This window comes from Balaenoptera musculus, chromosome 8 (assembly GCF_009873245.2).
Source record: "Balaenoptera musculus isolate JJ_BM4_2016_0621 chromosome 8, mBalMus1.pri.v3, whole genome shotgun sequence".
NCBI lineage: Eukaryota > Metazoa > Chordata > Mammalia > Artiodactyla > Balaenopteridae > Balaenoptera > Balaenoptera musculus.
Genome location: NC_045792.1, coordinates 105,844,450 through 105,871,718, shown reverse-complemented (window position 1 = coordinate 105,871,718; position 27,269 = coordinate 105,844,450). Strand labels below are relative to the sequence as shown.

At 54.7% G+C, this 27,269-nt stretch overlaps 1 protein-coding gene across 1 annotated transcript; it reads left to right on the top strand.

Annotated features, from left to right (window-relative positions):
- The first annotated feature begins 12,302 nt into the window (after positions 1 to 12,302).
- LOC118900193 (mas-related G-protein coupled receptor member F) lies at positions 12,303 to 20,537 on the top strand. Its single transcript, XM_036862515.1, has 3 exons — positions 12,303 to 12,527; positions 15,638 to 15,751; positions 18,751 to 20,537. Exons 2-3 carry the CDS (start codon positions 15,704 to 15,706, stop codon positions 19,732 to 19,734), a joined length of 1,032 nt encoding a protein of 343 aa, XP_036718410.1. The 5' UTR covers positions 12,303 to 12,527; positions 15,638 to 15,703; the 3' UTR covers positions 19,735 to 20,537.
- The last annotated feature ends 6,732 nt before the right edge of the window (positions 20,538 to 27,269 follow it).

Here is a 27,269-nt window from a genome sequence, read left to right as displayed (position 1 = left end):
TTATTCTTTTATACAGCAGGTTCTTATTAGTTATCCATTTAATACATATTAGTGTATATATGTCAATCCCAATCTCCCAATTCATCACACCACCACCACACCCGCCCCCCCCCCCGCCACTTTCCCCCTGTGGTGTCCACACATTTGTTCTCTACATCTGTGTCTCTATTTCTGCCCTGCAAACTGGTTCATCTGTACCATTTTTCTAGGTTCCACATATATGCATTAATATATGATATTTGTTTTTCTCTTTCTGACTTACTTCACTCTGTGTGACAGTCTCTAGATCCATCCACGTCTCTACAAATGACCCAATTTCATTCCTATTTATGGCTGAGTAATATCCCATTGTATATATGTACCACATCTTCTTTATGCATTCATCTGTCGATGGGCATTTAGGTTAATTCCATGACCTGGTTATTGTAAATAATGCTACAGTGAGCATTGAGGTGCATGTGTCTTTTTGAATCATGGTTTTCTCTGGGTATATGCCCAGTAGTGGGATTGCTGGGTCATATGGTAATTCTATTTTTAGTTTTTTTAGGAGCCTCCATACTGTTCTCCATAGTGGCTGTATCAATTTACATTCCCACCAACAGTGCAAGAGGGTTCCCTTTTCTCCACACCCTCTCCAGCATTTGTTGTTTGTAGATTTTCTGATGGTGCCCATTCTAACTGGTGTGAGGTGATACCTCACTGTAGTTTTGATTTGCATTTCTCTAATAATCAGTGATGTTGAGCAGTTTTCATGTGCTTCTTGGCCATCTGTATGTCTTCTTCTGAGAAATGTTTATTTAGGTCTTCTGCCCATTTTTGGATTGGGTTGTTTGGTTTTTTTTAACGTTAAGCTGCATGAGCTTGTTTATATATTTTGGAGATTAATCCTTTGTCCGTTGATTCATTTGCAAATATTTTCTCCCATTCTGAGGGTTGTCTTTTCATCTGTTTATGGTTTCCCTTTGTTGTGCAAAAGCGTTGAAGTTTCATTAGGTCCCATTTGTTTATTTTTGTTTTTATTTCCATTACTCTAGGAGGTGGATCAAAAAAGACCTTGCTGTGATTTATGTCAAAGAGTGTTCTTCCTATGTTTTCCTCTAAGAGTTTTATAGTGTCCAGTCTTACATTTAGGTCTCTAATCCATTTTGAGTTTATTTTTGTGTATGGTGTTAGGGAGTGTTCTAATTTCATTCTTTTACATGTAGCTGTCCAGTTCTCCCAGCACCACTTATTGAAGAGACTGTCTTTTTTCTCCATTGTATATCCTTTCCTCCTTTGTCATAGATTAGTTGACCGTAGGTACATGGGTTCATCTCTGGGCTTTCTATCCTGTTCCATTGATCTATATTTCTGTTTTTGTGCCAGTACCATACTATCTTGATTACTGTAGCTTTGTAGTATAGTCTGAAGTGCCGTGGCCTGACTCCTCCAGCTCTGTTTTTTTTCCCTCAAGACTGCTTTGGCTATTCGGGGTCTTTTGGTGTCTCCATACAAATTTAAGATTTTTTGTTCTAGTTCTGTAAAAAATGCCATTGGTAATTTGATAGAGATTGCATTGAATCTGTAGATTGCTTTGGGTAGTATAGTCATTTTCACAATGTTGATTCTTCCAATCCAAGAACATGGTATATCTCTCCATCTGTTGGTATTATCTTTAATTTCTTTCATCAGTGTCTTATAGTTTTTCTGCATACAGGTCTTCTGTCTCACTAGGTAGGTTTATTCCTAGGTATTTTATTCTCTTTGTTGCAATGGTAAATGGGAGTGTTTCCTTAATTTCTCTTTCAGATTTTCATCATTAGTGTATGGGAATGCAAGAGATTTCTGTGCATTAATTTTGTATCTTGCAACTTTGGCAAATTCATTGATTAGCTCTAGTAGTTTTCTGGTGGCATATTTAGGATTCTCTACGTATAGTATCATGTCATCTGCAAACAGTGACAGTTTTACTTCTTCTTTTCCAACTTGTATTCTTTTATTTCTTTTTCTTCTCTGATTGCCATGGCTAGGACTTCCAAAACTATGTTGAATAATAGTGGCGAGAGTGGACATCCTTGCCTTGTTCCTGATCTTAGAGGAAATGCTTTCAGTTTTTCACCATTGAGAATGATGTTTGCTGTGGGTTGTCATATATGGCCTTATCATGTTGAAGTAGGATCCCTCTATGCCCACTTTTCTGGAGAGTTTTTTATCATAATCGGTGTTGAATTTTGTCAAAAGCTTTTTCTGCATCTATTAAGATGATCATATGGTTTTTATTCTTCAGTTTGTTAATATGGTGTATCACATTGATTGATTTGCGTATATTGAAGAATCCTTGCATCCCTGGGATAAATCCCACTTGATCATGGTGTATGATCCTTTTAATGTGTTGTTGGATTCTGTTTTGCTAGTATTTTGTTGAGGATTTTTGCATCTATATTCATCAGTGATATTGGTCTGTAATTTTCTGTTTTTGTAATATCTTTGTCTGGTTTTGGTATCAGGGGTGATGGTGGCCCTCATAGAATGAGTTTGGAGTGTTCCTTCCTCTGCAATTTTTTGGAAGAGTTGAGAAGGATGGGTGTTAACTCTTCTCTAAATATTTGATAGAATCACCTGTGAAGCCCTCTGGTCCTGGACTTTGTTTGTTGGAAGATTTTGAAGCACAGTTTCAATTTCATTACTTATGATTGGTCTGTTTATATTTTCTATTTCTTCCTGGTTCAGTCTTGGAAGGTTATACCTTTCTAAGAATTTGTCCATTCTTCCAGGTTTGTCCATTTTAATTGGCATAGAGTTGCTTGTAGTATTCTCCTAGGATGCTTTGTATTTCTGTGCTGTCTGTTGTAACTCCTTCTTTTTCATTTCTAATTTTATTGATTTGAATCCTCTCCCTCTTTTTCTTGATGAGTCTGGCTAATGGTTTATCAATTTTGTTTATCTTCTCAAAGAACCAGCTTTTAGTTTTATTGATCTTTGCTATCGCTTTCTTTGTTTCTATTTCATTTGTTTCTGCTCTGATCTTTATGATTTCTTTCCTTCTACTAACTTTGGGTTTTGTTTGTTCTTCTTTCTGTAGTTCTTTTAGGTGTAAGGTTAGATTGTTTATTTGAAACTTTTCTTGTTTCTTGAGGTAGGCTTGTATTGCTATAAACTTCCCTCTTAGAACTGCTTTTGCTGCATCCCATAGGTTTTGGATCATCGTGTTTTCATTGTCATTTGTTTCTAGGTATTTTTTTATTTCCCCTTTGATTTCTTCAGTGATCTCTTGGTTATTTAGTAATGCATTGTTTAGCCTCCATTAGTTTGTATTTTTTACAGATTTTTTCTTGTGATTGATATCTAGTCTCATAGCATTGTGGTTGGAAAAGATGCTTGATACGATTTCAATTTTCTTAAATTTACCAAGGCTTGATTTGTGACCCAAGGTATGATCTATCCTGGAAAATGTTCCATGAGCACTTGAGAAGAATGTGTAATCTGCTGTTTCTGGACGGAATGTCCTATAAATATCAATTAAATCTATCTGGTCTATTGTGTCATGTAAAGCTTGTGTTTCCTTATTAATTTTCTGTTTGGATGATCTGTCCATTGGTGTAAGTGAGGTGTTAAAGTCCCCACTATTATTGTGTTACTGTCGATTTCCTCTTTTAGAGCTGTTAGCAGTTGCTTTATGTGTTGAGGTGCTCCTATATTGAGTGCATATATATTTATTTTATTTTTATTTTTTTAAATTTATTGATTTTGGCTTGTTTGGTCTTCGTTTCTGTACGAGGGCTTTCTGTAGTTGCAGCAAGTGGGGGCCACTCTTCATCGCGGTGCACGGCCTCTCGCTATTGCGGCCTCATCTTGTGCGGAGCACAGGCTCCAGACGCGCAAGGCTCAGTAGTTGTGGCTCACAGGCCTAGTTGCTCCGCGGCATGTGGGATCTTCCCAGACCAGGGCTCGAACCCATGTCCCCTGCATTGGCAGGCAGATTCTCAACCACTGCGCACCAGGGAAGCCCTATATTTATAATTGTTATATCTTTTTCTTTGATTGATCCCTTGATCATTACGTAGTGTCCTTCCTTGTCTCTTGTAACATTCTTTATTTTAAGTCTATTTTATCTGATATGAGTATTGCTACCCCCAGCTTTCTTTAATTTCCATTTGCATGGAATATCTTTTCCATCCCTCACTTTCAGTCTGTATGTGTCCTCTAGGTCTGAAGTGGGTCTCTCTGGTTTTATCTTGTTCCTTCATCTGGTCATAGCCCTCTGCCTTCTCATCTTGTCTATCTTTCTGTGAATGTGGTTTTTGTTCCGCAGGCTGCAGGATTGTAGTTCTTCTTGCCTTCTGCTGTCTGCCCTCTGGTGGATGAGGCTATCTAAACTTGCTTATGCAAGTTTCCTGATGGGAGGGGACTGGTGGTGGGTAGACCTGGGTGTTGCTCTGTGGCAAGGCTCAGTAAAAACTTTAATCCCTTGTCTGATGATGGGTGGGGCTGGGTTCCCTCCTTGTTGGTTGGTGTGCCTGAGGCGACCCAACACTGGAGCCTCCCCGGCTCTTGGTGGGGCTAATGGCAGACTCTGGAGGGCTCACCCCAAGGAGTACTTCCCAGAACTTCTGTTTGCCAGTTTCCTTGTCCTCACGGTGAGACACAGCCCACCCCTGGCCTCTGCAGGAGACCCTCCAACACTATCAGGTAGTCTGCTTCAGTCTCCTGTGGGTCACTGCTTCCTTCCCCTGAGTCCCAATGCGCACACTATTTTGTGTGTGCCCTCCAAGAGTGGAGTCTCTGTTTCCCCCCAGTCCTTTTGAAGTCCTGCAATCACATCCCTCTAGCCTTCAAAGTCTGATTCTCTAGGAATTCCTCCTCCCGTTGCCAGACCCCCAGGTTGGGAAGCCTGACGTGGAGCTCAGAACCTTCACTCCAGTGGGTGGACTTCTGTGGTATAAGTGTTCTCCAGTCTGTGAGTCACCCACCCAGCAGTTATGGGATTGATTTTATTGTGATTGCGCCCCTCGTACCATCTCATTGTGGCTTCTCCTTTGTCTTTGGATGTGGGGTATCTTTTTTGGTGAGTTCCAGTGTCTTCCTCTTGATGATTGTTTAGCAGTTAGTTGTGATTCCGGTGCTCTCGCGAGAGGGAGTGAGCACACGCCCTTCTTCTCTGCCATCTTGAACCAGTCCTCCAAGGCCTATTTTTATCTTATGTGTCCACATGCACCAGTGGCAGGCCCAGCGGAAACACAGAACGTAGTGCAACATCACCCCTTGCCTTCCTCCCTCCTGTCCCCCCAAATCAGGAGTGGGTTTACACCAGTCTCCCCCCAACTACTGGACTCAGCCTGTCTCTTCCCGCTCAAGCCACCCTCCCTGGGGGACCTGCCTATGTCTTGCAATTGTCACAGTGGCACACTGATGGAGGCTGGGGCGCTGGTAAGCTGAGGACCAGACCTCTCAAAGCCAGGCAGGAGCGAATTCTCAGGATTTTTTTTCCTTCCCTGCCTCACTCCTCCATCTTTGTGTAGTGCTTCCTGGGATCATCTCCCAAATAAATGACGTGCAGCCCCCCAAGAAGTTAAGAATAGTTAAAGGGGTGGGGAGTGGGCTGGGCTGGACTCTCTGCCCCCCCCACCATGTCCTCTCTGAGTGATACTGGGTCAGCGCTTCCTCAGCTTCTGCCCCGGCACTGGTGGTGAGTGGCCAGTATCCTGGAGGCTAGTGACTGCTTCTCCCATCCTCTGGTTCCAGGCTTCCAGACTTCCATGGCCCAGCCCCACCCACATTCCTGTATGAACCCCCTTATTTCCCTGATAGTGTGGTGTGTCTGTTTCCTGATCCAACTCAGAGAGAGAGACAGAGAGACAAAGACAGAGAGAGATGTGCAGGGGGAACCTATAGTTTAAAATAGGGGAAAAGAAGCATATCAACCAGTGCATCTAGTTTGGATCCTGATTCACACACACAATCCTGTAAATAAACCAATAAATAATGAATGTGGACACTGCATATTTGTTGATTTTAAGGAATTATTGTTCATGACTTTTAGAAATGATCATGGTGGACTTCTAAAATGAAAATGTAGCCTTTGAAAAGGTTCCTTATTTTTCAATCCCATGATGAAACAGTCACGGGTCAAATGATGTGATAACTGGGATTTGGTCCCAGGATGCAGACGTGGAGGGAAGGGAGCAGGGACGGACCACAGCTGGTGTCAAGGCTGATCGAGGAGTTTAAGGTGGGCAGGGCGGCGGGGCAACGATGCTGGGGGTCCCTACGGGCTGAGTGACCCACATTAAGGAGTCTGATGAGTGAGCAGAACGCACAGTGGGACAGTGCAGTGGTCGTGGTGCAGCAAGGAGTCCAGGTGGGAGGTACAACATGCCCGCACCAGCGTAGCGGCCGTGGAAGGGAGAGAAGTGGACACGGCTGGAAAATGTCCTGGGCAGCAGGAAAGTGAGGAATTGGAAGCTTGGCAGAGAGCCTCAAACTAGGAAGATGGAAACCAGCCAAGGCCCTGCTGCTGGGACATCCCATCTCAGGCGCCAGGAGATGGCTCTGCCCCTGGGCTTGCAGGGGCTGGAAGGCCCCGCCCACTCCCCACCTCATCACACACACCCTCCCATTCCTGCCCTCCTACCTCCCTTTCTGTTCTTCTTCTTTTTTAAAAATTTATTTTTTGGCTGCATTGGGTCTTCATTGCTGTGCGCGGGCTTTCTCTAGTTGCGGGCAAGCGGGGGCTACTCTGCATCATGGTGGCACGGGCTTCTCATTGCAGTGGCTTCTCTTGTTGTGGAGCACAGGCTTTAGGCATGCAGGCCTCAGTAGTTGCAGCACGCGGGCTCAGTAGTTGCAGCATGCAGGCCCTAGAGTGCCCCGGGCTTCAGTAGTTTGTGGCATGGGCTCAGTAGTTGTGGCTCACGGGCTGCAGAGCACAGGCTCAGTAGCTGTAGCGTACAGGCTTAGTTGCTCCGCAGCATGTGAGATCCTCCCAGATCAGGGATTGAACCCGTGTCCCCTGCATTGGCAGGTGGATTCTCAACCACTGCACCACCAGAGAAGTCCCCCTTTCTGTTCTTCTAACACACCAAATCCTTTCCTACCTCAGGGCCTTTGCACCTGCTGTTCTTTATCCTGGACTATTCCTGTGAGCTCAGTGGGTATCTGGATCCTCTCCTTCCCTCCTCAGGCCTCAGCTCAAGCAGAAAGAGCTTTCAGCCTGGTCTTGCTGAAAGGCTTATCTACCATTCTTAGTTTTTCTATTGCTGCTTTAACAAATGACCACAACCTTGGTGGCTTAAGACAACACCATTTATTCCCACATTTATTCCCTCTCTTTTTCTTTTTTTTTTTTTTTGGCTGCGGTGCGGCCTGCATGTGGGAACTTGGTTCCCCGACCAGGGATCAAACATGTACCCCCCTGCAATGGGAGTGCCAGGGAAGTCCCTACACATTTATTCTCTTGTAGTTCTAGAGATCAGAAGCCTAAAATCAAGGTGTAGTCAGGGCTGGAGCCCCTAGAGTACAATCCATTTCCCTGTCTTTTTCAGCTTCTAGAGGATACTGCATCCTTGGCCCACGGCCACTTTTTCACATCCCTCCAACTCTTTCTTCACTGATCACGTCACCTGACTGATCTCCTGATCATCTTCCATCATCACATCTCACGCTGACCCTCCTGCCTCCCTCTTGTAAGGACCATTGCAATTATACAGGGCCCACCCAGATAACCCTGGATAATCTCTCCTTCTCAGGATCCTTAACTTCAGCACATCTGCAGTCTCTTTTGCCACATAAGTTCCTATAGTCTCAGGATCTGGGGATTAGGATTTCAGCATCTTTAGGGAGCCATTATTCCACCTACATCACACCCTCTCTTCTTCTACCACATAATTTTCTATCACCACACCTGTTCATTATCTTCACTGCACTGATTCCAGTTGGAATTCTTATGTTCATTTGTTTCTATTTATCACCTGTTCTTCTCTTCCTTCATGTCTGATTCCTCCACAATTCTTTCCCCAGCACCAACAGTGTTGGTGTTCAGTAAATACGTGTGGAATGAAGGTAAGAACGGATGGATGGATGGATGGATGGATGATGGATGGATGGTGGTGGATGAATGGATGTTGGATGGATTATGGATAGAAGGATAGATGGATGTAAGATGGATGATGGATGGATGGATGATGCATGGTTGGATGACAGATGGATGAAAGGATGGAGGTAAAATGGATGATGGATGGATGGATGATGGATGATGGATGGATGGATGGATGATGGATGAATGGCTGTTGGATGGATGATGGATGGAAGGGATGGATGGATGTAAGATGGATGATGGATGGATGGATGATGGATGGATGAAAGGATGGATGTAAAATGGATGATGGATGGATGGATGGGTGAGGGATGGATGGATGATGGATGATGGATGAATGGACAGGTGATGGGTGGATGGATGAGGGATGATGGATGAATGGCTGTTGGATGGATGATGGATGGATGATGGATGGATGGATGGATGATGGATGATGGATGGATGGATGGATGGATGATGGATGGATGGATGGATGGCTGGATGGGTGATGGATGGATGGATGATTGATGATGGATGAATGGATGATGGATGGATGGATGGATGGATGATGGATGGATGGATGGATGGATGGATGGATGGATGGATGGATGGATGGATGGATGCTGGATGCTGGATGGATGGGTGATGGATGGATGGATGCTGGCTGTGTGGGTGCTGGATGGCTGGATGATGGCTGAATGGCTGTGTTGGATGCTGGCTGGATGGATGGCTGGCTGGCTGGCTGGCTGGATCCTGGTGGCTGGCTCGATGGCTGGGTGTGTGCTGGCTGTGGATACGGCTGCCTGGCTGTTGGCTGGCTGTCCGCTGGCTGCTGGCTGGCTGGCTGCTCTGCTGCCTTTGGATGGCTGCCGGATGGCTTATGCTGCTGGCTTCTGGCTGGCTGGCTCCTGGCTGGCTTGCTGGATGGTGATGGCTGGATGGATAATGAACAAATGAATAGTCTTCCACATGCAGGACAAAGGAGAATGTAGGCTTCTGCAGATATTCCTAAGATGCACATTCCATCACAGATGCTCCATCCTGGCTGGAGGAGAGGAGAAAGGAGGGAGGAGGTGTCCTACTCACTCTTCCCCATCAGGAAAACCAGCTAGACCTTGGAGAGACCTTTTTAATCTCAAGGGTTGAAACCAAATGGCCTCAGGAATTAACCTGGGAGACCCAGACCATGTACACATTTGCCTTGTCTCCTGGAGGACCTTAGCCAAGCAGAAGAGAAAGAGGTTTTGGACCCTAAAGAACTAGCCTATCACCATAAAAAGGAATGCTGCACTGATACGTGAATTCACAACATGTAAGAACCTTGAAAACTTTATGCTGAGTGAAAGAATCAAGACACAAAAGACCTGTGTGATTCCATTTCTATGAAATGTCCAGAACAGGTAAATCCATAGCGACAGAAATTAGATGAGTAGTGACCAGGGGCTAGGGAGGCTGCTAATGAGTATGGAGTCCTTTTAGGGGGTGAAAACAACATTCTATAATTAGATAGTGGTCATGGTTGCACAACTCTCTGAATACACTGAAACCATTGAATCGTACACTTTTTTTTTTTTTTTTTGGCCGCACCACGCAGCATGCGGGATCTTCGTTCCCCGACCTGGGATCAAACCCATGTCCACTGCATTGGGAGCACGGAGTCTTAACCACTGGACCACCAGGGAAGTCCCAGTAATTGTGTGTTGAATGAAGGTGCAAAATGGGCGATGTTGTGAGGATGAAATGATCCCATTTATGCAGCCCTGGCTCAGAGGACACAGCAAGAGGCAGATATAATTGTCATCATCCTTACTGCACTTGTCCCCTGAGCAGAGGGGACAAAGGTCAACAGAGAGGTGAGAACAGGACACAGAGGGCGAGATCCTGGGTCAGGAAGGGCCAATCAGAGCTGCCCACTTGGGGGCCTCATCCAGGCCTCTGCCCTTTCTGCCTCCCCCCGGCCTCATCCAGCCCCCCATTCACTGGTGAAGCACGCCTCCTGCCTCAGGGCCTTTGCTCATGCAGTTTCCTCTGCTGGGGATGCCTTCCTTACCCTTCTCACCTGAGTTGCTCCTGCCCAACTTTCCCCACAGGCTCCCTCATCACCTCCTCCAGGAAGCCGTCTTGATCTCCCTGGCATGCTGGTGCCTTCTGTTCAGCCGTGGTTTTCCATGTGTCTGGGTCACCTGATTCTGGTCTGCCTCCCAGCTTGATGGCAGCTCCGGGAGGGCAGAGACCTCATCTGCCTGTTCATCAGCCCAGGGCACAGGGCGCGGTACCCGGCAGGCGTTCTGCAGTGTGTGCGGGTCTGCCTAGGAGGCTCTGCGCCCTCCCTGCTGGCCCGGAGGGTCCGACTCGGAGCAGCTGGGCAACGAGGGACCACAGGAGGGCCCAGCAGAGGACGGTCCTGGTCTGCATGCTTGTAGGGGGCCTGGGGTGGGTGTGAGACCAGAGTCCACCTGTGAGGCCCACGGCACTGGACCACTAAAAATAAACTTCCCTTCTCCTAGGAGGGGTGGAGGAGGACCACTGATGGCAGGGTTGTGGCTGTTCAGGGCGTGAGGACAGAACATGAGGGCTGGAAGTGCAGGGACAGTGTCTCACGTGGCCAGCACTGGGCCGGCCCCCTCCAAGTCGCCCTAAGCCTTGTGAAGGGAGAGGGGGAATGAATGACACAGTGCTTCTGGGGTCACAAAGAGCTTTCCTACCTGGGACCTGATTCCTTTCTCACTGCTACTCCGAGAGTCGTTATTTTTCCCACCTGACAGATGAGGAACCGAGTCCCAGGGTCACCCAAGGTCGGAGGCAGCCATGGGAGCCATGTCCCTGCAGAAGCCTGGCCTCCAGGCCCGAGGACAGTGGGTGACAATGGGCCGCAGCAAACCCAAGCAAAGAATGGCTCTCCCATTTACAAGCACCTCTCATTCGCTTTGAAAGAAACAGATTTCCATACCAAATAAGGCGGTGGACTTCAGAGCCTCTGCCCACTTCACACAATTCCTTTTAAGAGTCCAGATGCAATTACACTTGGAACTTGCCTGGACTGGCCTCCCCCGGCCTCCCCACGTAAACAAGCAGCCCAGCTGGGCCCCAGCTGGCCGGCCTGGGAGAGGAGGGGAGGGTCCCCACCTCTGCCTGCTGCCAGCCCAGCCTCGGGCGTGGCCGTGACCTTCAGCATCCTCAAGCCCTCCCCCAACCCCTCCCTAAAAAACAAAGGCCCCAGGAGGCCAGCCGGACCCAGCAGGGAACAATCTGATCCCCTTCTGAGGTTCGCAGGTGGCCAGGGACGTCGAGCTCCTCCCGGCACAGGAGGGCTGCAGCTCCAGGGCAGGTGCAGGGGAAGCTCTATTTCTGGCTTCTCTTTAGATGCCCACAGAGGCACCCCCCAACCCCAATCTGGGCATCATGTGCTCCCACAGGGAAAACATTGCTCAGAATTCCCTCAGGCTCCCTGGGCCATGAGAAAGTTGGTCCAGGGCAGGGAGCTTTCCCTGGTGGCTCCTGGGAAGCCACTCCTCACCACCCCCGTCCTCACGGCCACCCCTCTGGCCCCTGCACCGCCCCCCCAGGCTTTGGCTCGGAGCCCCAGGACCCTGTGGGGACTCGCCGGGGTTGGGGGAGGCTGACTCATCCTCGCGCTGAGCGGCGCACACACAGCCCGCCAATTTCCCCGCTCGGGCCAGGCCCCAGGCGAGCGCTGTGATTTTCCACTTGCGCCATCTGACTGCTATTAGGGCTGGGGAAAAGGGAACTCCTGGCTCCGGAAGCCCGCAAGGGACCCTGGGCAGATTCCGGGGTGGAAGGGGGCGCGGGGTACCAGCTGGGTGGCACCGCTGTCCGGCCACCCGTTCTGCCCCCCGAAGCGCCTGCACCACCCCTCACTGGAGCCCTCACCCTGCGGCCTCCAGGCTTCTCCATAACAGCCCCTGGGTACAACTAAAAACACAGGTGGGGATGCGCCCCTCCCAGGCCTCCGCGCCCCGAAGTGCCCAGTGGGGGCCGAGGGAAAGCATCGGGCAAGTGGACAGCCTGACACTCCCTCTCCCGGGCACTGGGCAGCCCCGCGGAGCCGCAGATTCACAGCCGGACTCGGGCCGCAGTGCTCGGGCCAACATGACGTCATCAGGCGGAGAGCTGAGTTCCCAGCGGGGCTCCGTGGGGGGGGGGGGGCTCCTGAGCGGGGCATTCCTTCCCAAAGCCTCATCCCGGCTCAGCCCCTCCCCCTCCTCTTCCCCGTCCCCGCCCCCCTCCTGCCGGGCCTGGAATTGGGCTTGGGGCGGGTTACACCGCCAAAGCCGTCTCCTCCAGCAGGCAGGCGAGGGCTCTCCTCCACCCTGAGCTCGCGTTTCCTGAGGCTCCGGGCAGTGCTCTGCGCTGGCCTGCTGGCCTGCTGCCCTGCTGGTGGGCGACCAGAGGTGGGCATCACGGGAAGAGCCCTCCACGAAGGGGCGGCCTCTGAGGATCAGGCCAGCAGCTGCAGGTAGCTCCACGGCGCCCAGGGCCCAGGGGAGGGCGTCCCGCGAGCCGGGGCTGCAGGGTGAAAGCCGGGCAGGGAAGGATTGGAAGGCAGGCACCCTCGAGGCTGGCGGCCCCCGGAAATCACATGGCCCCAAGCAGGAGCCTGAGACCGCAGAGCAGCGCTCTCCCCGCCACAGGAGCCCTCCCGAGGCCCCAGAGTCCCAGGGTCACCCGGCCGCTTTGAGAGTCCCCCTCCTGTGTGGCAGGCCCGGGCACCCTGGTGATTGCTGACCCCCCAGCTGTCCTCTGCTTCCAGCTCCTGCTCTGTCCTCCTGTGGGTGGGGGCTCCCCCTCTACCCCTCCCCACCCTCGCCAGCCCTCCAGGCGTGCTCTCTGGAAGGGCAGGAAGGGGAACACCCAGCAGGCAGCATCCCAAGTGCAACGGCTCCCAGCGCCGTCACACACGCTGAGTGCACCCCCTCCTTCCACGGGGCCGAGCTCCGGCGGCTTGGGGCCAGCCCTGGGACGGACACCGAGGGGTCAGCCTCGGCAGCCTCCGGAGGTTGGGTGGCTGCGTCCCACCTCCTCCCCGGTGTGCGGTGCCCGGTGGGGTGCTGGCGTTGGGCGAAGGCTGTCCATGAGACATTTTGAAAGGTGTCCCCCGTGTCTGGGGGGAATGACAGCCACAAGCCCACCCCGTGGCCAGTGCTCTCAGATCCAGCCCAGGTGGCAGCCCCGGGACAAGGAGAGGGGCTGGGAAGACCGACGGGAGAACTGGAGTCTGACGGTTCCCACCAAGGCCTCTTGGTGTAAAGTCCTGTCTAGCGGGGACCCAGGTGGGTTTGGAGCTGGGCGTGGTGGGTGGCAGTGAAAGATGAGGAGCTTCCTGAGGCCGGGGCCGACAGGTGGCTGGGGGCCCATTCTCGGTCTTGTGCTTTGAGGGGAGGGTCAGCAGTGAGCTGAGCTGGCAGATTTTTTTGTCTGCTTTAGCCCAAGCTAGTCCTGTCATACGCCAGATCCTGACATGAGGGGCACACACGCTCACACACACTCACACGCACTCACGTACGTCCCATACACATGTCACACACACGTCTTTCTATGGCCCACGTGGGGTCCAACTTGGCTTCCAGATCTCTCTGCACGGAAGTGCAGTAGCTTTTCAGATGGCCCGTGACAGGACAGCGAGGGCTCAGACACACAGGGACACCCACACCTCGAATCAACCACTACATGCCCAGCCCCAGTCGGATCTCATGGGCAGGCCCCAGCCAGCTGTCCTGGGGGCATGTGTGTCCTTGGGGGTCTTGCCTGGCAGAGGGGAACGGAAGAGGCTCTCAGAGTCAGGACATTCCTGGGGGCCAAGCCTGGGGCCCAGACCTAGGGGTGATGTGTGTCTGGAAGGGCGACCAAGAAGAGCGAGAACAGTGCAGGAGGAGGAGGAGGGTGGAAGGGGGAGTACCCCCAGGCCAGGAAGGGTGAGGGCGAGGCAGGTAGTTTGGGGGTTGCAGGCACCCGGAGAGCTTGGACAAGCCCCAGAGTGTGGAGAAGCATGAGGTGTGTCCGTGGCAATGGGGACAGTGGCCCAACTAGAGTCAAGACTGTCACGGGGGAGGGGTGGGAGGTACACAGTAATATGCACATCTCCTAGCCCCCCCGCTGTCTGCAAACCCACACTGCACACGCCTCACGAGTTGGCTCACTTGTTCTCACGCATAAGGGCCTCCCCCCGCCCCACGCACAGCCACCTGGGGCCCCGGCGCGAGCCCCACGCCCTGCGGAGCTGCGGTCCGGGGCCGCGCCGTCCGCGCCCCCGGCTCCGCCCGCTGCCCCTCCGGGCGGCCCTGTGCCGCGGGCTCCGGGGGGCCGAGGGTTAAAGAGGGGGGGGCAGCTCGCGGGGACCGCCTTCCCGCGCAGCCAATGACCGGCGCCTGCCCGGCCCCGCCCTCCCGGCCAGGGGCTGAGGGGCGCGCGCGTGGCGGCCTAGGATGGAATTCCGGGGGAGTCAGGAGGAGGAGGGGCACGGCAGCCTGCGGCCAGGCTGTGCCCCCGCAAGGCTCCTCCTCCGCTGACAACCTCAGTTTCCCGCCTGCACAGTGGGAGGGATGGATGCTTGCGGGCGGGGGCCGAGGTCAGGTTGGGGGACCGGAGTCAACTCTAGTGCACCCGGGGCGGGCGGACCAATGAGCTCTGCCGGAGGAGGGCGGACAGGTCTCAGGCAGGGACGCCCCCTCCCCGGCCTGTCGCTACTTCTCCCAGGCCTCCAACCTGCAGTCCTGGCCGAGTCCAGCTGCCCCTGCTCCAGCCTGGAGCCGGGGCCACCGTAGCAGCCTCGAGGCTGGTGCCGCCTCCAGCCCTCCCGTCTCTGCAGCCGCTCTGGTCCTGCAGGTACACAGATCTGCAAAGCTGCAGTGTGTGCGGCGGTTAGGGGGTGCGCCCTGGGCAGGTGACCTCACCTCCCTGCCCTCGTCATAGGGGAGTGACTACACCTGCCTCGTAGCTGGTACCCAGGACCAAACAGGAGGAGGGGGTGTAAGCGAGCAGGCACTCACTGACCCGGGGTTGATGGTGGTGACAGCAATGCCGGTTCTGATGCGCGGGGTGCCCTGCCTTCCAGGCGTGTGTAGGGGAAAGACCAGACACCTTAATACGTTACAAACTCAAGGCCCAGGCAAAAGTCTCCTCCTCCAGGAAGCCTCCTTGCCGGAAATGATCTTTCCTCCCCCACTCTCCGGTCTGGGACTGAACCCCTGTCCCACCCCTGGCTGGACACAAAGGTGGTGTCCAAGAAATGTGTGCAGGTAAATAAAATATATCTCCAGAAGCCGTCTGGCTCCAGAAATCTCAGAACAAGCGGGGAAGGAGAGGGGCTTGTTCCCCAGGAGGTGTCCCTAGGGTGTCAGCAGGAGGGTGAATGAGGGCCCCGGAGAAGGAGGGAGTGGTGCACACAGACGCCACCTGCTCTGGACTCAGCAGGAAGCCCGGTGCCTCCCACAAGGCCCTGCCTCTAAGGCGGCCAGGGGATGGCTCCTCAGCCTGTCCTCCAAGGGGAGAGCCCTGGGGGCCTGGGGAGGGGTCTGCGAGGGAGGGGAGAACACTGCCGCCCTGATGTGACTCTTTCTGCCTGGCCAGGTGGGTTGTGCACGCTGGTGAGCTGTGAGGGGAGCCGTAAGGAATCTGGACTCACCAGACCTGGGGATGGCTGGAAACTGCTCCTGGGAGGCCCATCCCACCAACAGGAACAAGGCAAGTGCCACCATCGGCTCCCGACAGAGGGGGCTCCCCGACCCGGGTCTGCAGGATGGTGTGGTGGGAGGGGGCAGACCCCGCCCAGCATCCCCTTCTCACACACACTCTGCCGCCCAGGCCCCATCCTCTAGCTCGGGACAGACAGGCGGGCAGCAGGGCCCCTCTGGGCCACGTGGCCTGGCACCGGTTACCGGTCACCTCGGATCCCCAGTGTCATCTTCACTGGATGCCCTCGAATCCCATCCTGTGCAGACCTTGGGGCATCTGTTACCAATCTCCAGAGGCCTTGTCATCTCTACCCTGGGGAGATGGGGCGGTCAGCTATTTCCCATGGCCAGGCCCTGCCAGGAGGCCCTGCGAGGCTGGCTCCAAGGGGGCCCTGGTGTCACGTGCTCCGTGGGTCTCTGGGCCACCCTGCCAGCGTCGCCCAAGGCCAGGGTCCGTTAGTCCCAGTTTATCGCCTGCCTCCAGGCACTAGCCATGGCTGAGACTCTGACGACCCATCAGTCTGACGCACCCCTTCTGCCCTCCCCCCCTCCTGCCCCCTACTTCTCTGAGGCCTTTGAAAACCCTGGAATTCCCTCCTGAATCCCGGGAAAAACCCTCTCAAGTTGGAAGGACCCCCTGAGTTTACCAAGTGCAACCTTTGAGGAAACTGAGGCTCACGCCAGTGTAGTAGCTTGACTGCGGTGAGTCCGGTGGTCGGGGCAGAGCCAGGACCCCAGCCCCTGGCATTTCCCCACCATGCCTGCAGCCCTGATGGTGACCACTACGAGATGGCAGCCACAGGAGACAGAGAAGGAACTGGCTTGGGAGTCCCCAGAAATCCCCAGAGAAAAGGCAGAGCCCAGGGAGGGCACCAGGCTCCAGAGCAGGCATTTCACAAGGTGCTATGTGGCCGGGATGGCAGCCACGTGTCCAGTGATTCACCGGCCCTCCCGCTCTGACTCGGAAGGGAGGATGGCAGACTTCTTCCAGCCTGCGAGAGGCACGGAGGGATCTGACCTGTCAGATGCAGCCCCTGCCACTCAGTTCCCTCCGGCGCTAGAGCTGGTCCTCCGTGGACTTGTTTAGACACTGGGTCTTGTAAATTTCTGGGTCTGCTCCCCAGCTGAGAAGAGGAAAGGCTGAGTAAAGAGCGAGCTAAGGGGCTCAAGAGTTGACAGACAGACAGACAGATGTGGGGTCAATAAATATATTTAGAGGATGCCAGGTCGTGACCGGGACCCCCATGCCCTGACCTCCCGGAGTTTCCCCAAAGTTTGCCGGCACCCACCAGTCCCTGCTTGCAGGGTCGCCTTGACCGGAGCCAGGCCAGAGGTCCCTCCCTTTGTTATGGGGTGTCAGGCCCAGAGAGCAGTCTTTCGGGACCCAGCTTTCTGCCGGAGCTGGCGCCCATCTGGAAAGTGGCAGAATAGTCCTGCCTCAAGAACCTTCTGGTTTGTTTTTCAGTTTTGTTTTGGGTTTTGGAGGGAGAGTCATGAGCAATGGGTACTGACGCCCGGCCTTAGATTAGGGGGAGGTTCAGGCTCTGTGGGAAAGAGTGCGGGGATGGATTAGTGATGTCTGCCGGGGTGTGGGCAGGGCAGTGACAGTGCCCTGGGCAGCCTCGGCCACTGGGGATGAGAGGTCAAAATCCGCAGCCTGAGAACCGAATCCAGCTTGTCGATGTGTTATGTTTGGCCCACACCGTGTTCTTTAAATGTGAACATTTAGAGATCAGGGTAGTTTACATTACCATCTCGAGTTCTGGCTTCTCTGGGGAGAGAGAAAAGGATGATAAGCCACTCAGCCCGCCGGTCCCGCTGGCGCCCACCGGCTGGAGCAGGGCACCGCCAGCTTGCTCAGGACGGGTGCCCTCCGGTTTGCCACTGCCCCCCACCGACTTGCCAGCTTCTTGCACATGACCCACGTCCATGCATTTATATGCCAGCCCAGACCCTGCAGGCAAGACTGGCATTTAGCCAGATGGACTCTCACAGCCAGACCAATTGTCAAAATACACAGCTCTATAAATAGCCACTGCCTCAAGTGTCTCGCCCTCTAGGGACCCCCCTGGGCCAGATCCAGATCCCTCATGATCCAGAAACCCAGAGTCTCACCCTGGCCCAGCAGGGAACCACCTCTGATTCCCCAGGTCTCTCTGATTCCACTATAGGTCAGGGTCCACTTTGGTTTTGTTTTGGTAACTTACAAGTGATTTTGTTTTTTAAAATAAATATTTTCGTGTTTCAGTGTGAAAAATTGCAAGTTTTGTAAATTTGCATACACCTTCACCGATTCATTAATTGTTAGCCTGTTGCCACATGTGCTTTCTCTCTAGTATCTCTTTTTTTTTTTAATAAATCTTTATTATCTCTTGATAGATACTTTCTTTCCCAGAGCTATTTGAAAGTAAATTGCAGACACCAAACCCCTTTGCACCCAAACAGTTTGTATCTTCTAAGAACGAGGACACTCCCATACATAGCCACGGTACATTTTCCTATTCAGAAAGTGTAACACTGCTGCAATACATAGTCCACCTTCACATTTCCCAGTCATCCCCCTAATAGCCTCTATAGTGATGGTTAGATCCACTCTGCAATCCAGGCTTACAGCCCTGCATTAATTGGTCATGTCTCTTTAGTTTCCTTCAATAAGGAAAGCTTCCTCAGTTTTTCTTTATCTTGCACAACATGTACGTTTTCTGGCCGGTGGACCACCAGGTGCCTTTCTGAGGGACCGATTATTTTCACCATTTTGACTATCACTCCTGTAGGCTGCCAGCTCCAGACTCTGGGGCACAGAGTGGCAGCACTATGTCAGATCAAGGGTGTCTTCCGCTCCAGTTGGAGCCCATTCATTGCTCCAGAGCCCCGTCTGTAATCAGGACCAACACACCTGGGCTCAGGTGCAGGTTTGGGGGTGGAGCCCAGCACACCTGGATGCAGGTGCAGGTTTGGGGATGGAGCCCAGCCAGCATCACCGCGTGTCTCCCCTCCACGCCTGCGCAGATGTGTCCGGGAGTGAGCGAGGCCCCGGAGCTCTACAGCCGCGGCTTCCTGACCATCGAGCAGATCACCATGCTGCCGCCGCCAGCCGTCATGAACTACATCTTCCTGCTTCTCTGTCTGTGCGGCCTGGTGGGCAACGGGCTGGTCCTCTGGTTTTTCGGCTTCTCCATCAAGAGGAGCCCCTTCTCCACCTACTTTCTGCACTTGGCCGGCGCGGACGTCGGCTACCTCTTTAGCAAGGCCGTGTTCTCCATCCTGAACACGGGGGGCTTCCTGGGCTCGTTTGCCGACTACGTCCGCGCGGTGTCCCGGATCCTGGGGCTCTGCATGTTCGTCACCAGCGTGAGCCTCCTGCCAGCCATCAGCTCAGAGCGCTGCCTGTCGGTCGTCTTTCCCTCTTGGTTCTGGCGCCGTCGGCCCAAGCGCCTGTCGGCCGTGGTGTGCTCCGTGCTCTGGACCCTGTCGCTGCTGGTCACCAGCATACACAACTACTTCTGCATGTTCCTGGGCCGCCAGGCGCCCGGGACGGGCTGCAGGCACATGGACGCCTTCCTGGGCATCCTGTTCTTCCTGGTCTTCTGTCCGCTCATGGTGCTGCCCTGCCTGGCGCTCATCCTGCACGTGGAATGCCGGGCCCGGCGGCGCCAGCGCTCGGCCAAGCTCAACCACGTCATCCTGGCCATGGTCTCGGTTTTCCTCGTGTCCTCCATCTACTTGGGGATCGACTGGTTCCTCTTCTGGGTCTTCCAGATCCCGGCCCCCTTCCCCGAGTACGTCATCGACCTGTGTATCTGCATCAACAGCAGCGCCAAGCCTGTCGTCTACTTCCTGGCCGGCAGGGACAAGTCACAGCGGCTGTGGGAGCCCCTCAGGGTGGTCTTCCAGCGGGCCCTGCGAGACGGGGCCGAGCCGGGGGAGGCGGGAGGCAGCACACCCAACACGGTCACCATGGAGATGCAGTGCTCCTCGGGGAATGCCTCGTGAGAGGCCAGCACCTGGAGGGGAGGCGGGGGCCGGCGGGAGTGGCCTCCAGAGACCCTTCGCGGAGGGACAGGATCTGGGCAGCAGCCCTGGGGCCCGAGCGCAAGGAGAAAACTCTGCTCCCCGCCCGCGTGCCGCCGTCTGCCGCGGCCGAGGCTCTGGGCGTGGCCGGCAGACAGAAGAGCCGCTTCCAAACAGACCCCGTGGCCTCACCAGGCCCCCCCCAGCTATCCTCCTTCCATGACCCCCTGTGCAGAAGTTGCCCCCGGGCGGCGGGCCGGGTGTGGGGCTCCTCTCCGCCCCAGGATGGCCAGGAAAGGAGAGGAGGGGTCACGCAGCCCATCCACCTCCTGCCCCATCAGCCAGCCCATCGCCCGTCGGGCCAGCAGCTTTGTCCTGCTGTTGGGACACCTGCTCTCTCCTTTCTGCCCCGTCAGGGCAACACTGTGAGCAGACCTCCAGGAAAGGGTGCCACCTGGGAGACGCTTCTCCTTAACCCGCCTGGGGGCCCAGTCTTTCTGCACATGACGTCCCCCTTGGTGGCCGAAATGGGGGAGCCTCTGGCACGGCGAGAGCCTGGACGCAGGAAAGGCCGCGTCGGCTGGCTTGAGTGGCTCACTCTCGTCTCTGACTCCACGCCAGCCGCCCGGTCTGAGGGGCTCCGGAAGGCCGTCCAGGCAGTCTCTGGGCCGTAGCCCCACCCAGAAGTGGGCACTGGCTCTAGCTGGCCACCTACAAGCACGGTGGCCCAGTTTGATGAAAGATAATACATGTATATCAATAAACGTTTTCTATCTTGCAACGAGGAAGGCTTCCTGCCCTCTGTGCTGTCTCTGATCTTGTTCCCACAGGGAGGACCCCACTGGCATCCAAAGCCCAGATGGGCAGCCTTTCCACGCCGCCCCCCGTGCAGCCCGCGCTGTACCCCAGCTCCCGTGCCGCCTCTCCCGGCTGGCCGGTCTACACACCCGGCGTGCTCCCTCTCCTGGTAGGGTGTCCACTCCTCTGCCAGAGGGAGCTTGGTCCCCACGCTACCCTCTGTTGGCTAACCCCCATGCACTTTTCACCCACCCAGGGCCCCCCCTGCTCCCCCTGGGAACCTTAGTTTGCATCACACCTACTGGGTTCTAGGCTCTCTGCTGGCTACTAATACAGTCCCTGCCCAAGAAGAACACAGTGTGCGGGCTTCCTTGGTGGCGCAGTGGTTGAGAATCCGCCTGCCAATGCAGGGCACACGGGTTCGAGCCCTGGTCCGGGAAGATCCCACATGCCGCAGAGCAACTAAGCCCGTGAGCCACAATTACTGAGCTTGCGCTCTAGAGCCCGCGAGCCACAACTACTGAGCCCTTGAGCCACAACTACTGAAGCCCGCGTGCCTAGAACCCGTGCTCCACAACAAGAGAAGCCACCGCCATGAGAAGCCCGTGCACCGCAACGAAGAGTAGCCCCCGCTCGCCGCAACTAGAGAAAGCCTGCGCGCAGCAACGAAGACCCAACACAGCCAAAAATAAATAAATAAATAAGTTTAAATAATAATAATAAAAAAAGAACACAGTGTGTCCACACAGAGACCCCCGGGGTGGCTGCTGCATCCTCGGCGATACTGCACCCCCTGCCCCATCCAGAACTCTCTGTCCTAAGCTCTCTGAGGCAGGGCTGGCGTCCCTGTGCCTGGCACCTCCCGACCCCCCAGCAACAGGCTGAAGCCCCTCCCAGGAGACAGCCTCCACTAGAGCCGGGCCGGACGGCTCCCTGACCAGCCCCTCGCCTCCGGCAGCCCCAGGAACAGGCCCGTCTTGGGCTCCTTGTGTCCAGCCTGGGACCCCAGCCACTTTCGGGGAAGATCTGGGAAAACTGCTCACCGCATAGGCCCGGGGAGAGACCAGGGCAGGGGCGTCCGGGGTCCAGGGCAGGAGCAGGGCGCCCCTCTTCTGTGGAGAGCCAGGAGATGGCGGGGCGGGCAGGGAGGCTGACGGAGGGAACTGCCCGTCCAGGAGGCAGTACCGCCCGGTGGCTGGCATTCTCTGCCCTGCCCTGGTGATCCCGGGGAAGGGCTGCAGCACCGCCCTCGGGCCGGCTGACCCCCAAGTGCGTTGCCCTGACGACCAGCCCCCGGCAGCCCGGCTCCCTTTTCTCCCAGCCCCAGCCGCCGCTCCAGCGAGGCCACCGCTCTGTGTGGTCCAGTGGCGAAGTTTCCAGGAGCTTCGGGTGATGAAGTGGGGGTGCCCACCCGCCCCTTTCCCAGCCCCTGGGGTGCACCCTCCCCAGCCTCTCCTCCACACACCAGTCAGAGAATCCCAGGAAAGCAGAGCTGGACGCCACCACGGCTGACGCTTCTGGGGACTCAGAGAAACCAGGTGGGGTCCTGACGACGTGCGTCAGGAGGTGGGGTCGGGACCATCGGCTGGAAAGCTCCCAGCGGCGCAGGCCTCCACACGGCGGAACGGCCTCCCAGGCCTGCAGGTGCCCCAGGGTGCCGTGCAGGGCCTGGTTCCTCGGGGAGCAATGCATCCCAGCCCCTGGGGCTCCCCTCTTCCTCAGGAGCCCCGAGCCCCCCGTGGGAGCTGCACCCACCCGGGAGCTCAACGGCGCCTTCCTGCCTCTGCCACGGCTCAGAACCCAGGCCCGGTGGGTGGGCGGGCGGCCCTCACCAACTAGCAGGGCCTGGAGGTCAGGACAGGGCTGGGCCTGTGTATGAACGTACACGTGCCCTTGGCAGACGCTAAGCCGAGAAGGGTGGGGGGCGAACTCCAGGAATGGGGGCCTCTCCCAGCCCCGGGACCTTTCTCCCTGCAGTCTTGCTAGGGAGTCAGGCCTCTTCTCCTTTCTGCCGCTCCAGCGCCCGGGAAGCGTCCAGGCACAACCTGCCCACACCCCGACCACCTCACTTCTGTGCTAGTGGTTCTGAGCTGATGGTGAGGAAAAGGCCCAGATGCCCATAAGCAGAAGCCTCAGGCCCTCGACCACTTTCCTCCTCCCTCCTTTGGTATTTAATTACTGAAGGGGCCACGGAGCCCACTGCAGGGGTGGGGTGATGCGCCTCTGCTATCCCCACCCCCCTAAAACAGCATATCCTGGCCCCCCCGGGGTGACAAAAAGCCTCCTTCTTTCTGGGTGTCTCACAAAGGCAGGAAGTCAAGGGTCCCCAAACATCACAGATTTCCACCCTGAAACTGCCTGGGGCAAGGGGTCTGGCCATTCCGCTTTGACAACTGCTGGTCAACAGGGTCATAGAATTACGATTCGGGGAGTGAAGTCCCGTACCTACCAGGCAGCTTCTAGGTGGCTGACAAAGAAAGAAGACTTGTTCCCCCGTCTCCCCAACAGGATATGAGGGAGGGGAGGGCCACGGGCAGGACAGAGCTCTCCACTTTTTCATACTTCCTGTCCCCGCTGTCTCTACAAACGTGAGCAAGTGGGGAAACACACTCTAGGTACACACGGGATACACACGGCCAAATTTGGAAAGCCAGAGCAAGCCTCAGGGAGGCCGGGGACTGCCACCCGTGAGCCGTGGGACCTCGGTCTGCGGTGGCTCAGTGTCCCCACACACTACTGTCAGGGCGCAGGGCGGCCACTGAAGGAGGGACATTCTCGGGAACAACCAGTGCCAGCGCTGCTGGTCAGGGCAATGACTGTCATTTCTTGAGGACCTACTATGCACAGTGGGCCCTGGGCTGAGAGTTCCATGTGCGAATCTCATTTGATCTTCAGGACAGGGCTCTGCAGTACAGACTACCAGCGGCCGTGGCAGACACCAGTGCTTACAAATGGCGTTCCTCGTCCAAGGTCAGTCCCGCCAGGTGGACGGCCCTGGCTGGAGCCCCAGTCGTCAGCAGGCACAGTGGTTTTCTTGTTTCCCTGGAAGCTCAGGCCTCTGACCTCTGTGTTTCCCATCAGCAAAGCACTGGGAGTTGGGGTTCTGGGATGATGCATGAAGTAGATCAGGACAAGCCCATCGCCGCCCAAGGACGCCCTGGACCGGCCTTGTTGGATTACACAGTCAATAGAGACCAAAGGAGAGGACAGCCCGGTTTTAGGCTGTAGATGTCTGGAATGGATTGGGGGATGGGAAGGGATGCATGTTCAACAGACGGCACAGTGAACAGCCTGGAAGCTGATGCCTCTTCTGTCTCATCTTCCATCCTAGTAAGAGGAAACGGAATGCCTCTCTGGCATCCGCCCAGCTTTCCTGAATATCCTGCCAGTATGGTTTTGAGATAACTTGGGGTTTATATTCTATGCCAGAATTTTGAAGCCCAAGATCTTTTCTGCACGGCTTGGTTCAGAACCCTCCACGAAGAGGATTCCTCTGTCCAGGGAACCAAAGGCTTCCTTTAGAAGGCGAGACAGAGGGATGGGTCCATTTATGGTCCACCCTCTCAATGCTTGGGAAGAAGCTCCAGCCCAAGGAAGTGTGCCCTTAAGCAGGTTGGCTACAAGGCTGGGGAGCTCTGCAAATGTATTGCAGAATCTTCCAGAACCAGGACAGCTGAGAACATGAGTACAAAAATATTACATTCTCAGCCAGTGGGGGCTGGAGAGTAACCAGCAGGGGTTTGGAGAAAACAACAGGACACAGTTCACAAAATTAAAACTCATGGAAAACTCTGCTTCAGTGAGTCAGAATGCCAGCACCAAGTTTCCTGGCAACTCAGGAGAAGGCTTCCCTAATCAGGCAGATTTTTTTTTTTTTAATCTTTGTAATTGATTTAATGGCGGTCTAATCGGCATACAATAAGATACATCCATTTAATATGTAGTTCAATGATCTTTGACACATGTGTATATGCTCATGTCATCACCAAATCAGTATACAGAATGCTTCCAACCCCCAGAAAAGGACATTTCCGTCACCTCCCCCAAAGTTTCCTAGGGCATCCAGCCCATCATCCCACCTCTGCCCCCACCCTGAGGCAACCACTCATCTCTGATTTATGCCACTCTAAATTCTAGATTGCAGATTAGTTTCATAAACAGATTTTTTATCAGCCAGGACTTTTGGTGACAAGTCACAGAAACCCCAGTTTAATCTAGTTTTGGTGGAGGGGTGGGTGGTATAGGTGGAGCGTATGCATGTGTTTAAGGGAATTCACTGACTCACATACCAGGAAAGTTCCAGCGAGCATGGGCTACTCTTCATTGCGGTGTGTGGGCTTCTCATTGCGGTGGCTTCTCTTGCTGTGGAGCACAGGCTCGAGGCACGTGGGCTTCAGTAGTTGTGGCACATGGGCTTCAGTAGTTGTGGCACGTGGGCTCAGTAGTTGTGGTTCGAGGGCTCTAGAGCGCAGGCTCAGTAGTTGCGGCGCACGGGCTTAGTTGCTCTGTGGCATGTGGGATCTTCCCGGACCAGGGATGGAATCCCTGTCCCTTGCATTGGCAGGCAGATTCTTAACCACTGCGTCACCAGGGAAGTCCCAGAAGTGATATTCAATTCAGACATAGCTGGATCCAGGCCTCAAATGATGTTCCCTGGGTTACTTTTCTTTTTTCCCTGTTTCTCATCTCTGCTTTTATCTGCATTGCCTTTATTCCCAATGAATCAACTCAACAGCAGGTGACTAGCAGTTCCTAGTTTATATTCGACAAATTCAGCAATCCCAGCAGAAAGAGAGCATCCCTTTCCTGATAATTCTGGCAGAGGCCCCAACCATCACGCTCACTGGCCAGGCCCCAGGCCCCAGGCACCAGCCCTCTCCTGGAGCGGGGAGCAGACTGGGGAGAAAGGAGGATGCCCACCTCACCAAAACCCAACAGGCTTAGAGCAGGGAAGAGGTGAGCTCAAACAAAAAGCACGAAAAGGAGGTGCTAGCAGGCAAAGCGGCAAATGTGGGCCACATTCCACCACCCACACACCCACTTCTTTCCATGTATTGATATGATTTTATAACGTTTCTACCCCAAATCTGTAGCTATATTATTCACAGCGGAAAATGCACTTCTCTCTCTCCCCGAGAAGAGAGACAGTCCAAAGTCAATTCTGGGGACTGATACCCCAGCACCGAGCCCAGGATCTGTGGGCCATTTGCATCCCTCTCCATCAGATCCAGAGGCACTTCCTCAAGGACTGGTACCCAATCCTAGTGATGGGTACCATCCCTCCAACCCAAATGATGATGGCCACTCTCAAGACACACAATTCACAGTGGACAGGACAAAGGAAATAACTATGATTTTTTTTTTTTAATCCCATTTGGGAAAGGAGAGAACAGAAACAACACACCATGGTAGTGGTCCCTAGCATATTCTACGCTGGACAGGAATTAGTAAGGACTGGCAACCAGGGGGGTTCTTGATCGGCCAATAAACATGGTCGCCAGAATCCAAGATGGCCCCCAACAATCCACCTCCTGTATCCACAGCCTTGTGTAGTCCCAGCTCCATGAGTGTGGGCTGGACCAGGTAACTTGCTTCTAACCAACAGAATGGAGCAAAGATGATTAGGCTACATGAGATTGTGACTCCCGTCTTGTGAACAGACGCTCCCTCGAGCTGGCTTTGAGGAAGAAGCTGCTGTGTTGCAAGCTGCCGTACTGGGGAGACCCCAACAGCAAGGAGCTGAGGGCAGCTTCTGACCAACAGCCAGCAGCACACTGAGGCCTTCAGTCCAGCAGGCCGCGAGGAACTTCATCCCGCCAACACCTGTGGAAGTTTGGAAGCAGGTAAGACACCTCCAGAGACCACTTCCTGACGGTCCCACAGGACGAGCCATTGCTGCCAGATTCGAGCAGTGCTGCCCTCTGGACGCCTTCATGGCGTTTGGTTTCTTTGCTTTCGGTCTGTTCCACGAGCTGGTAACCAGGACCAGATTCCTCGTTGAGTCACTCTCCTTGAATCTCAACTCAGGTCCATGGTATTCTAGCCCTTGGGCACAGCTCTGGAGGACTCAGCCATCCCTCTGGCCTCAGCTGAATGGCCTCTGTGAGACCTCAGAGCCGTGGAAACAATCGCCCTGGGAGTAGGGAGCAGAGCTGATCTGCCTCCCGGGCAGAAAGTGGGGCTTCCTCGTGGCCATCCCACCGGGACACTCAGGTCACCTCGGGAAACTGCCCAAGTCTCCAGCTAACAGGTGGCAGAACTCGGACTTGAAACAAGGTCCTGGAGGCCAGGCCCGGTGCTCCCTCCCCCACCCCCCAGCCTTCCCCGAGCAGAGCACTGGGAGAGAACGTCAGCCAGCGCACCTCCACGTGGATGTAATGGCCTCTCTCGGCCCACAAGGGCCCCCATTCCCTCCAGAGCCCCACGCTACCCCCCACCGATGGGGCCCGCTGATGCTCTGAGGTCGCCCCGGCCATCCCAGTCGGCCTTCAGGAGGCGGGGCATTGCCGGGATGGCGTAGGAGAGGGGTGACCCTCCCATCGCTCCTCGTGGGTGCCCAGTCTCATGCTCCATTCCCCTGCAACCCAGCCGTCCCCCAGGTGGGGAGCCGGCGAGGCCACGCCTGGCCGGGCCCATTAGCCCCCAGCTGGCTCTCCTGCAGGCCTCCCAGGGGGTGCCATTCGTGCGTTTATACCTCAAGCTCCCCTTCCCACTTCTCA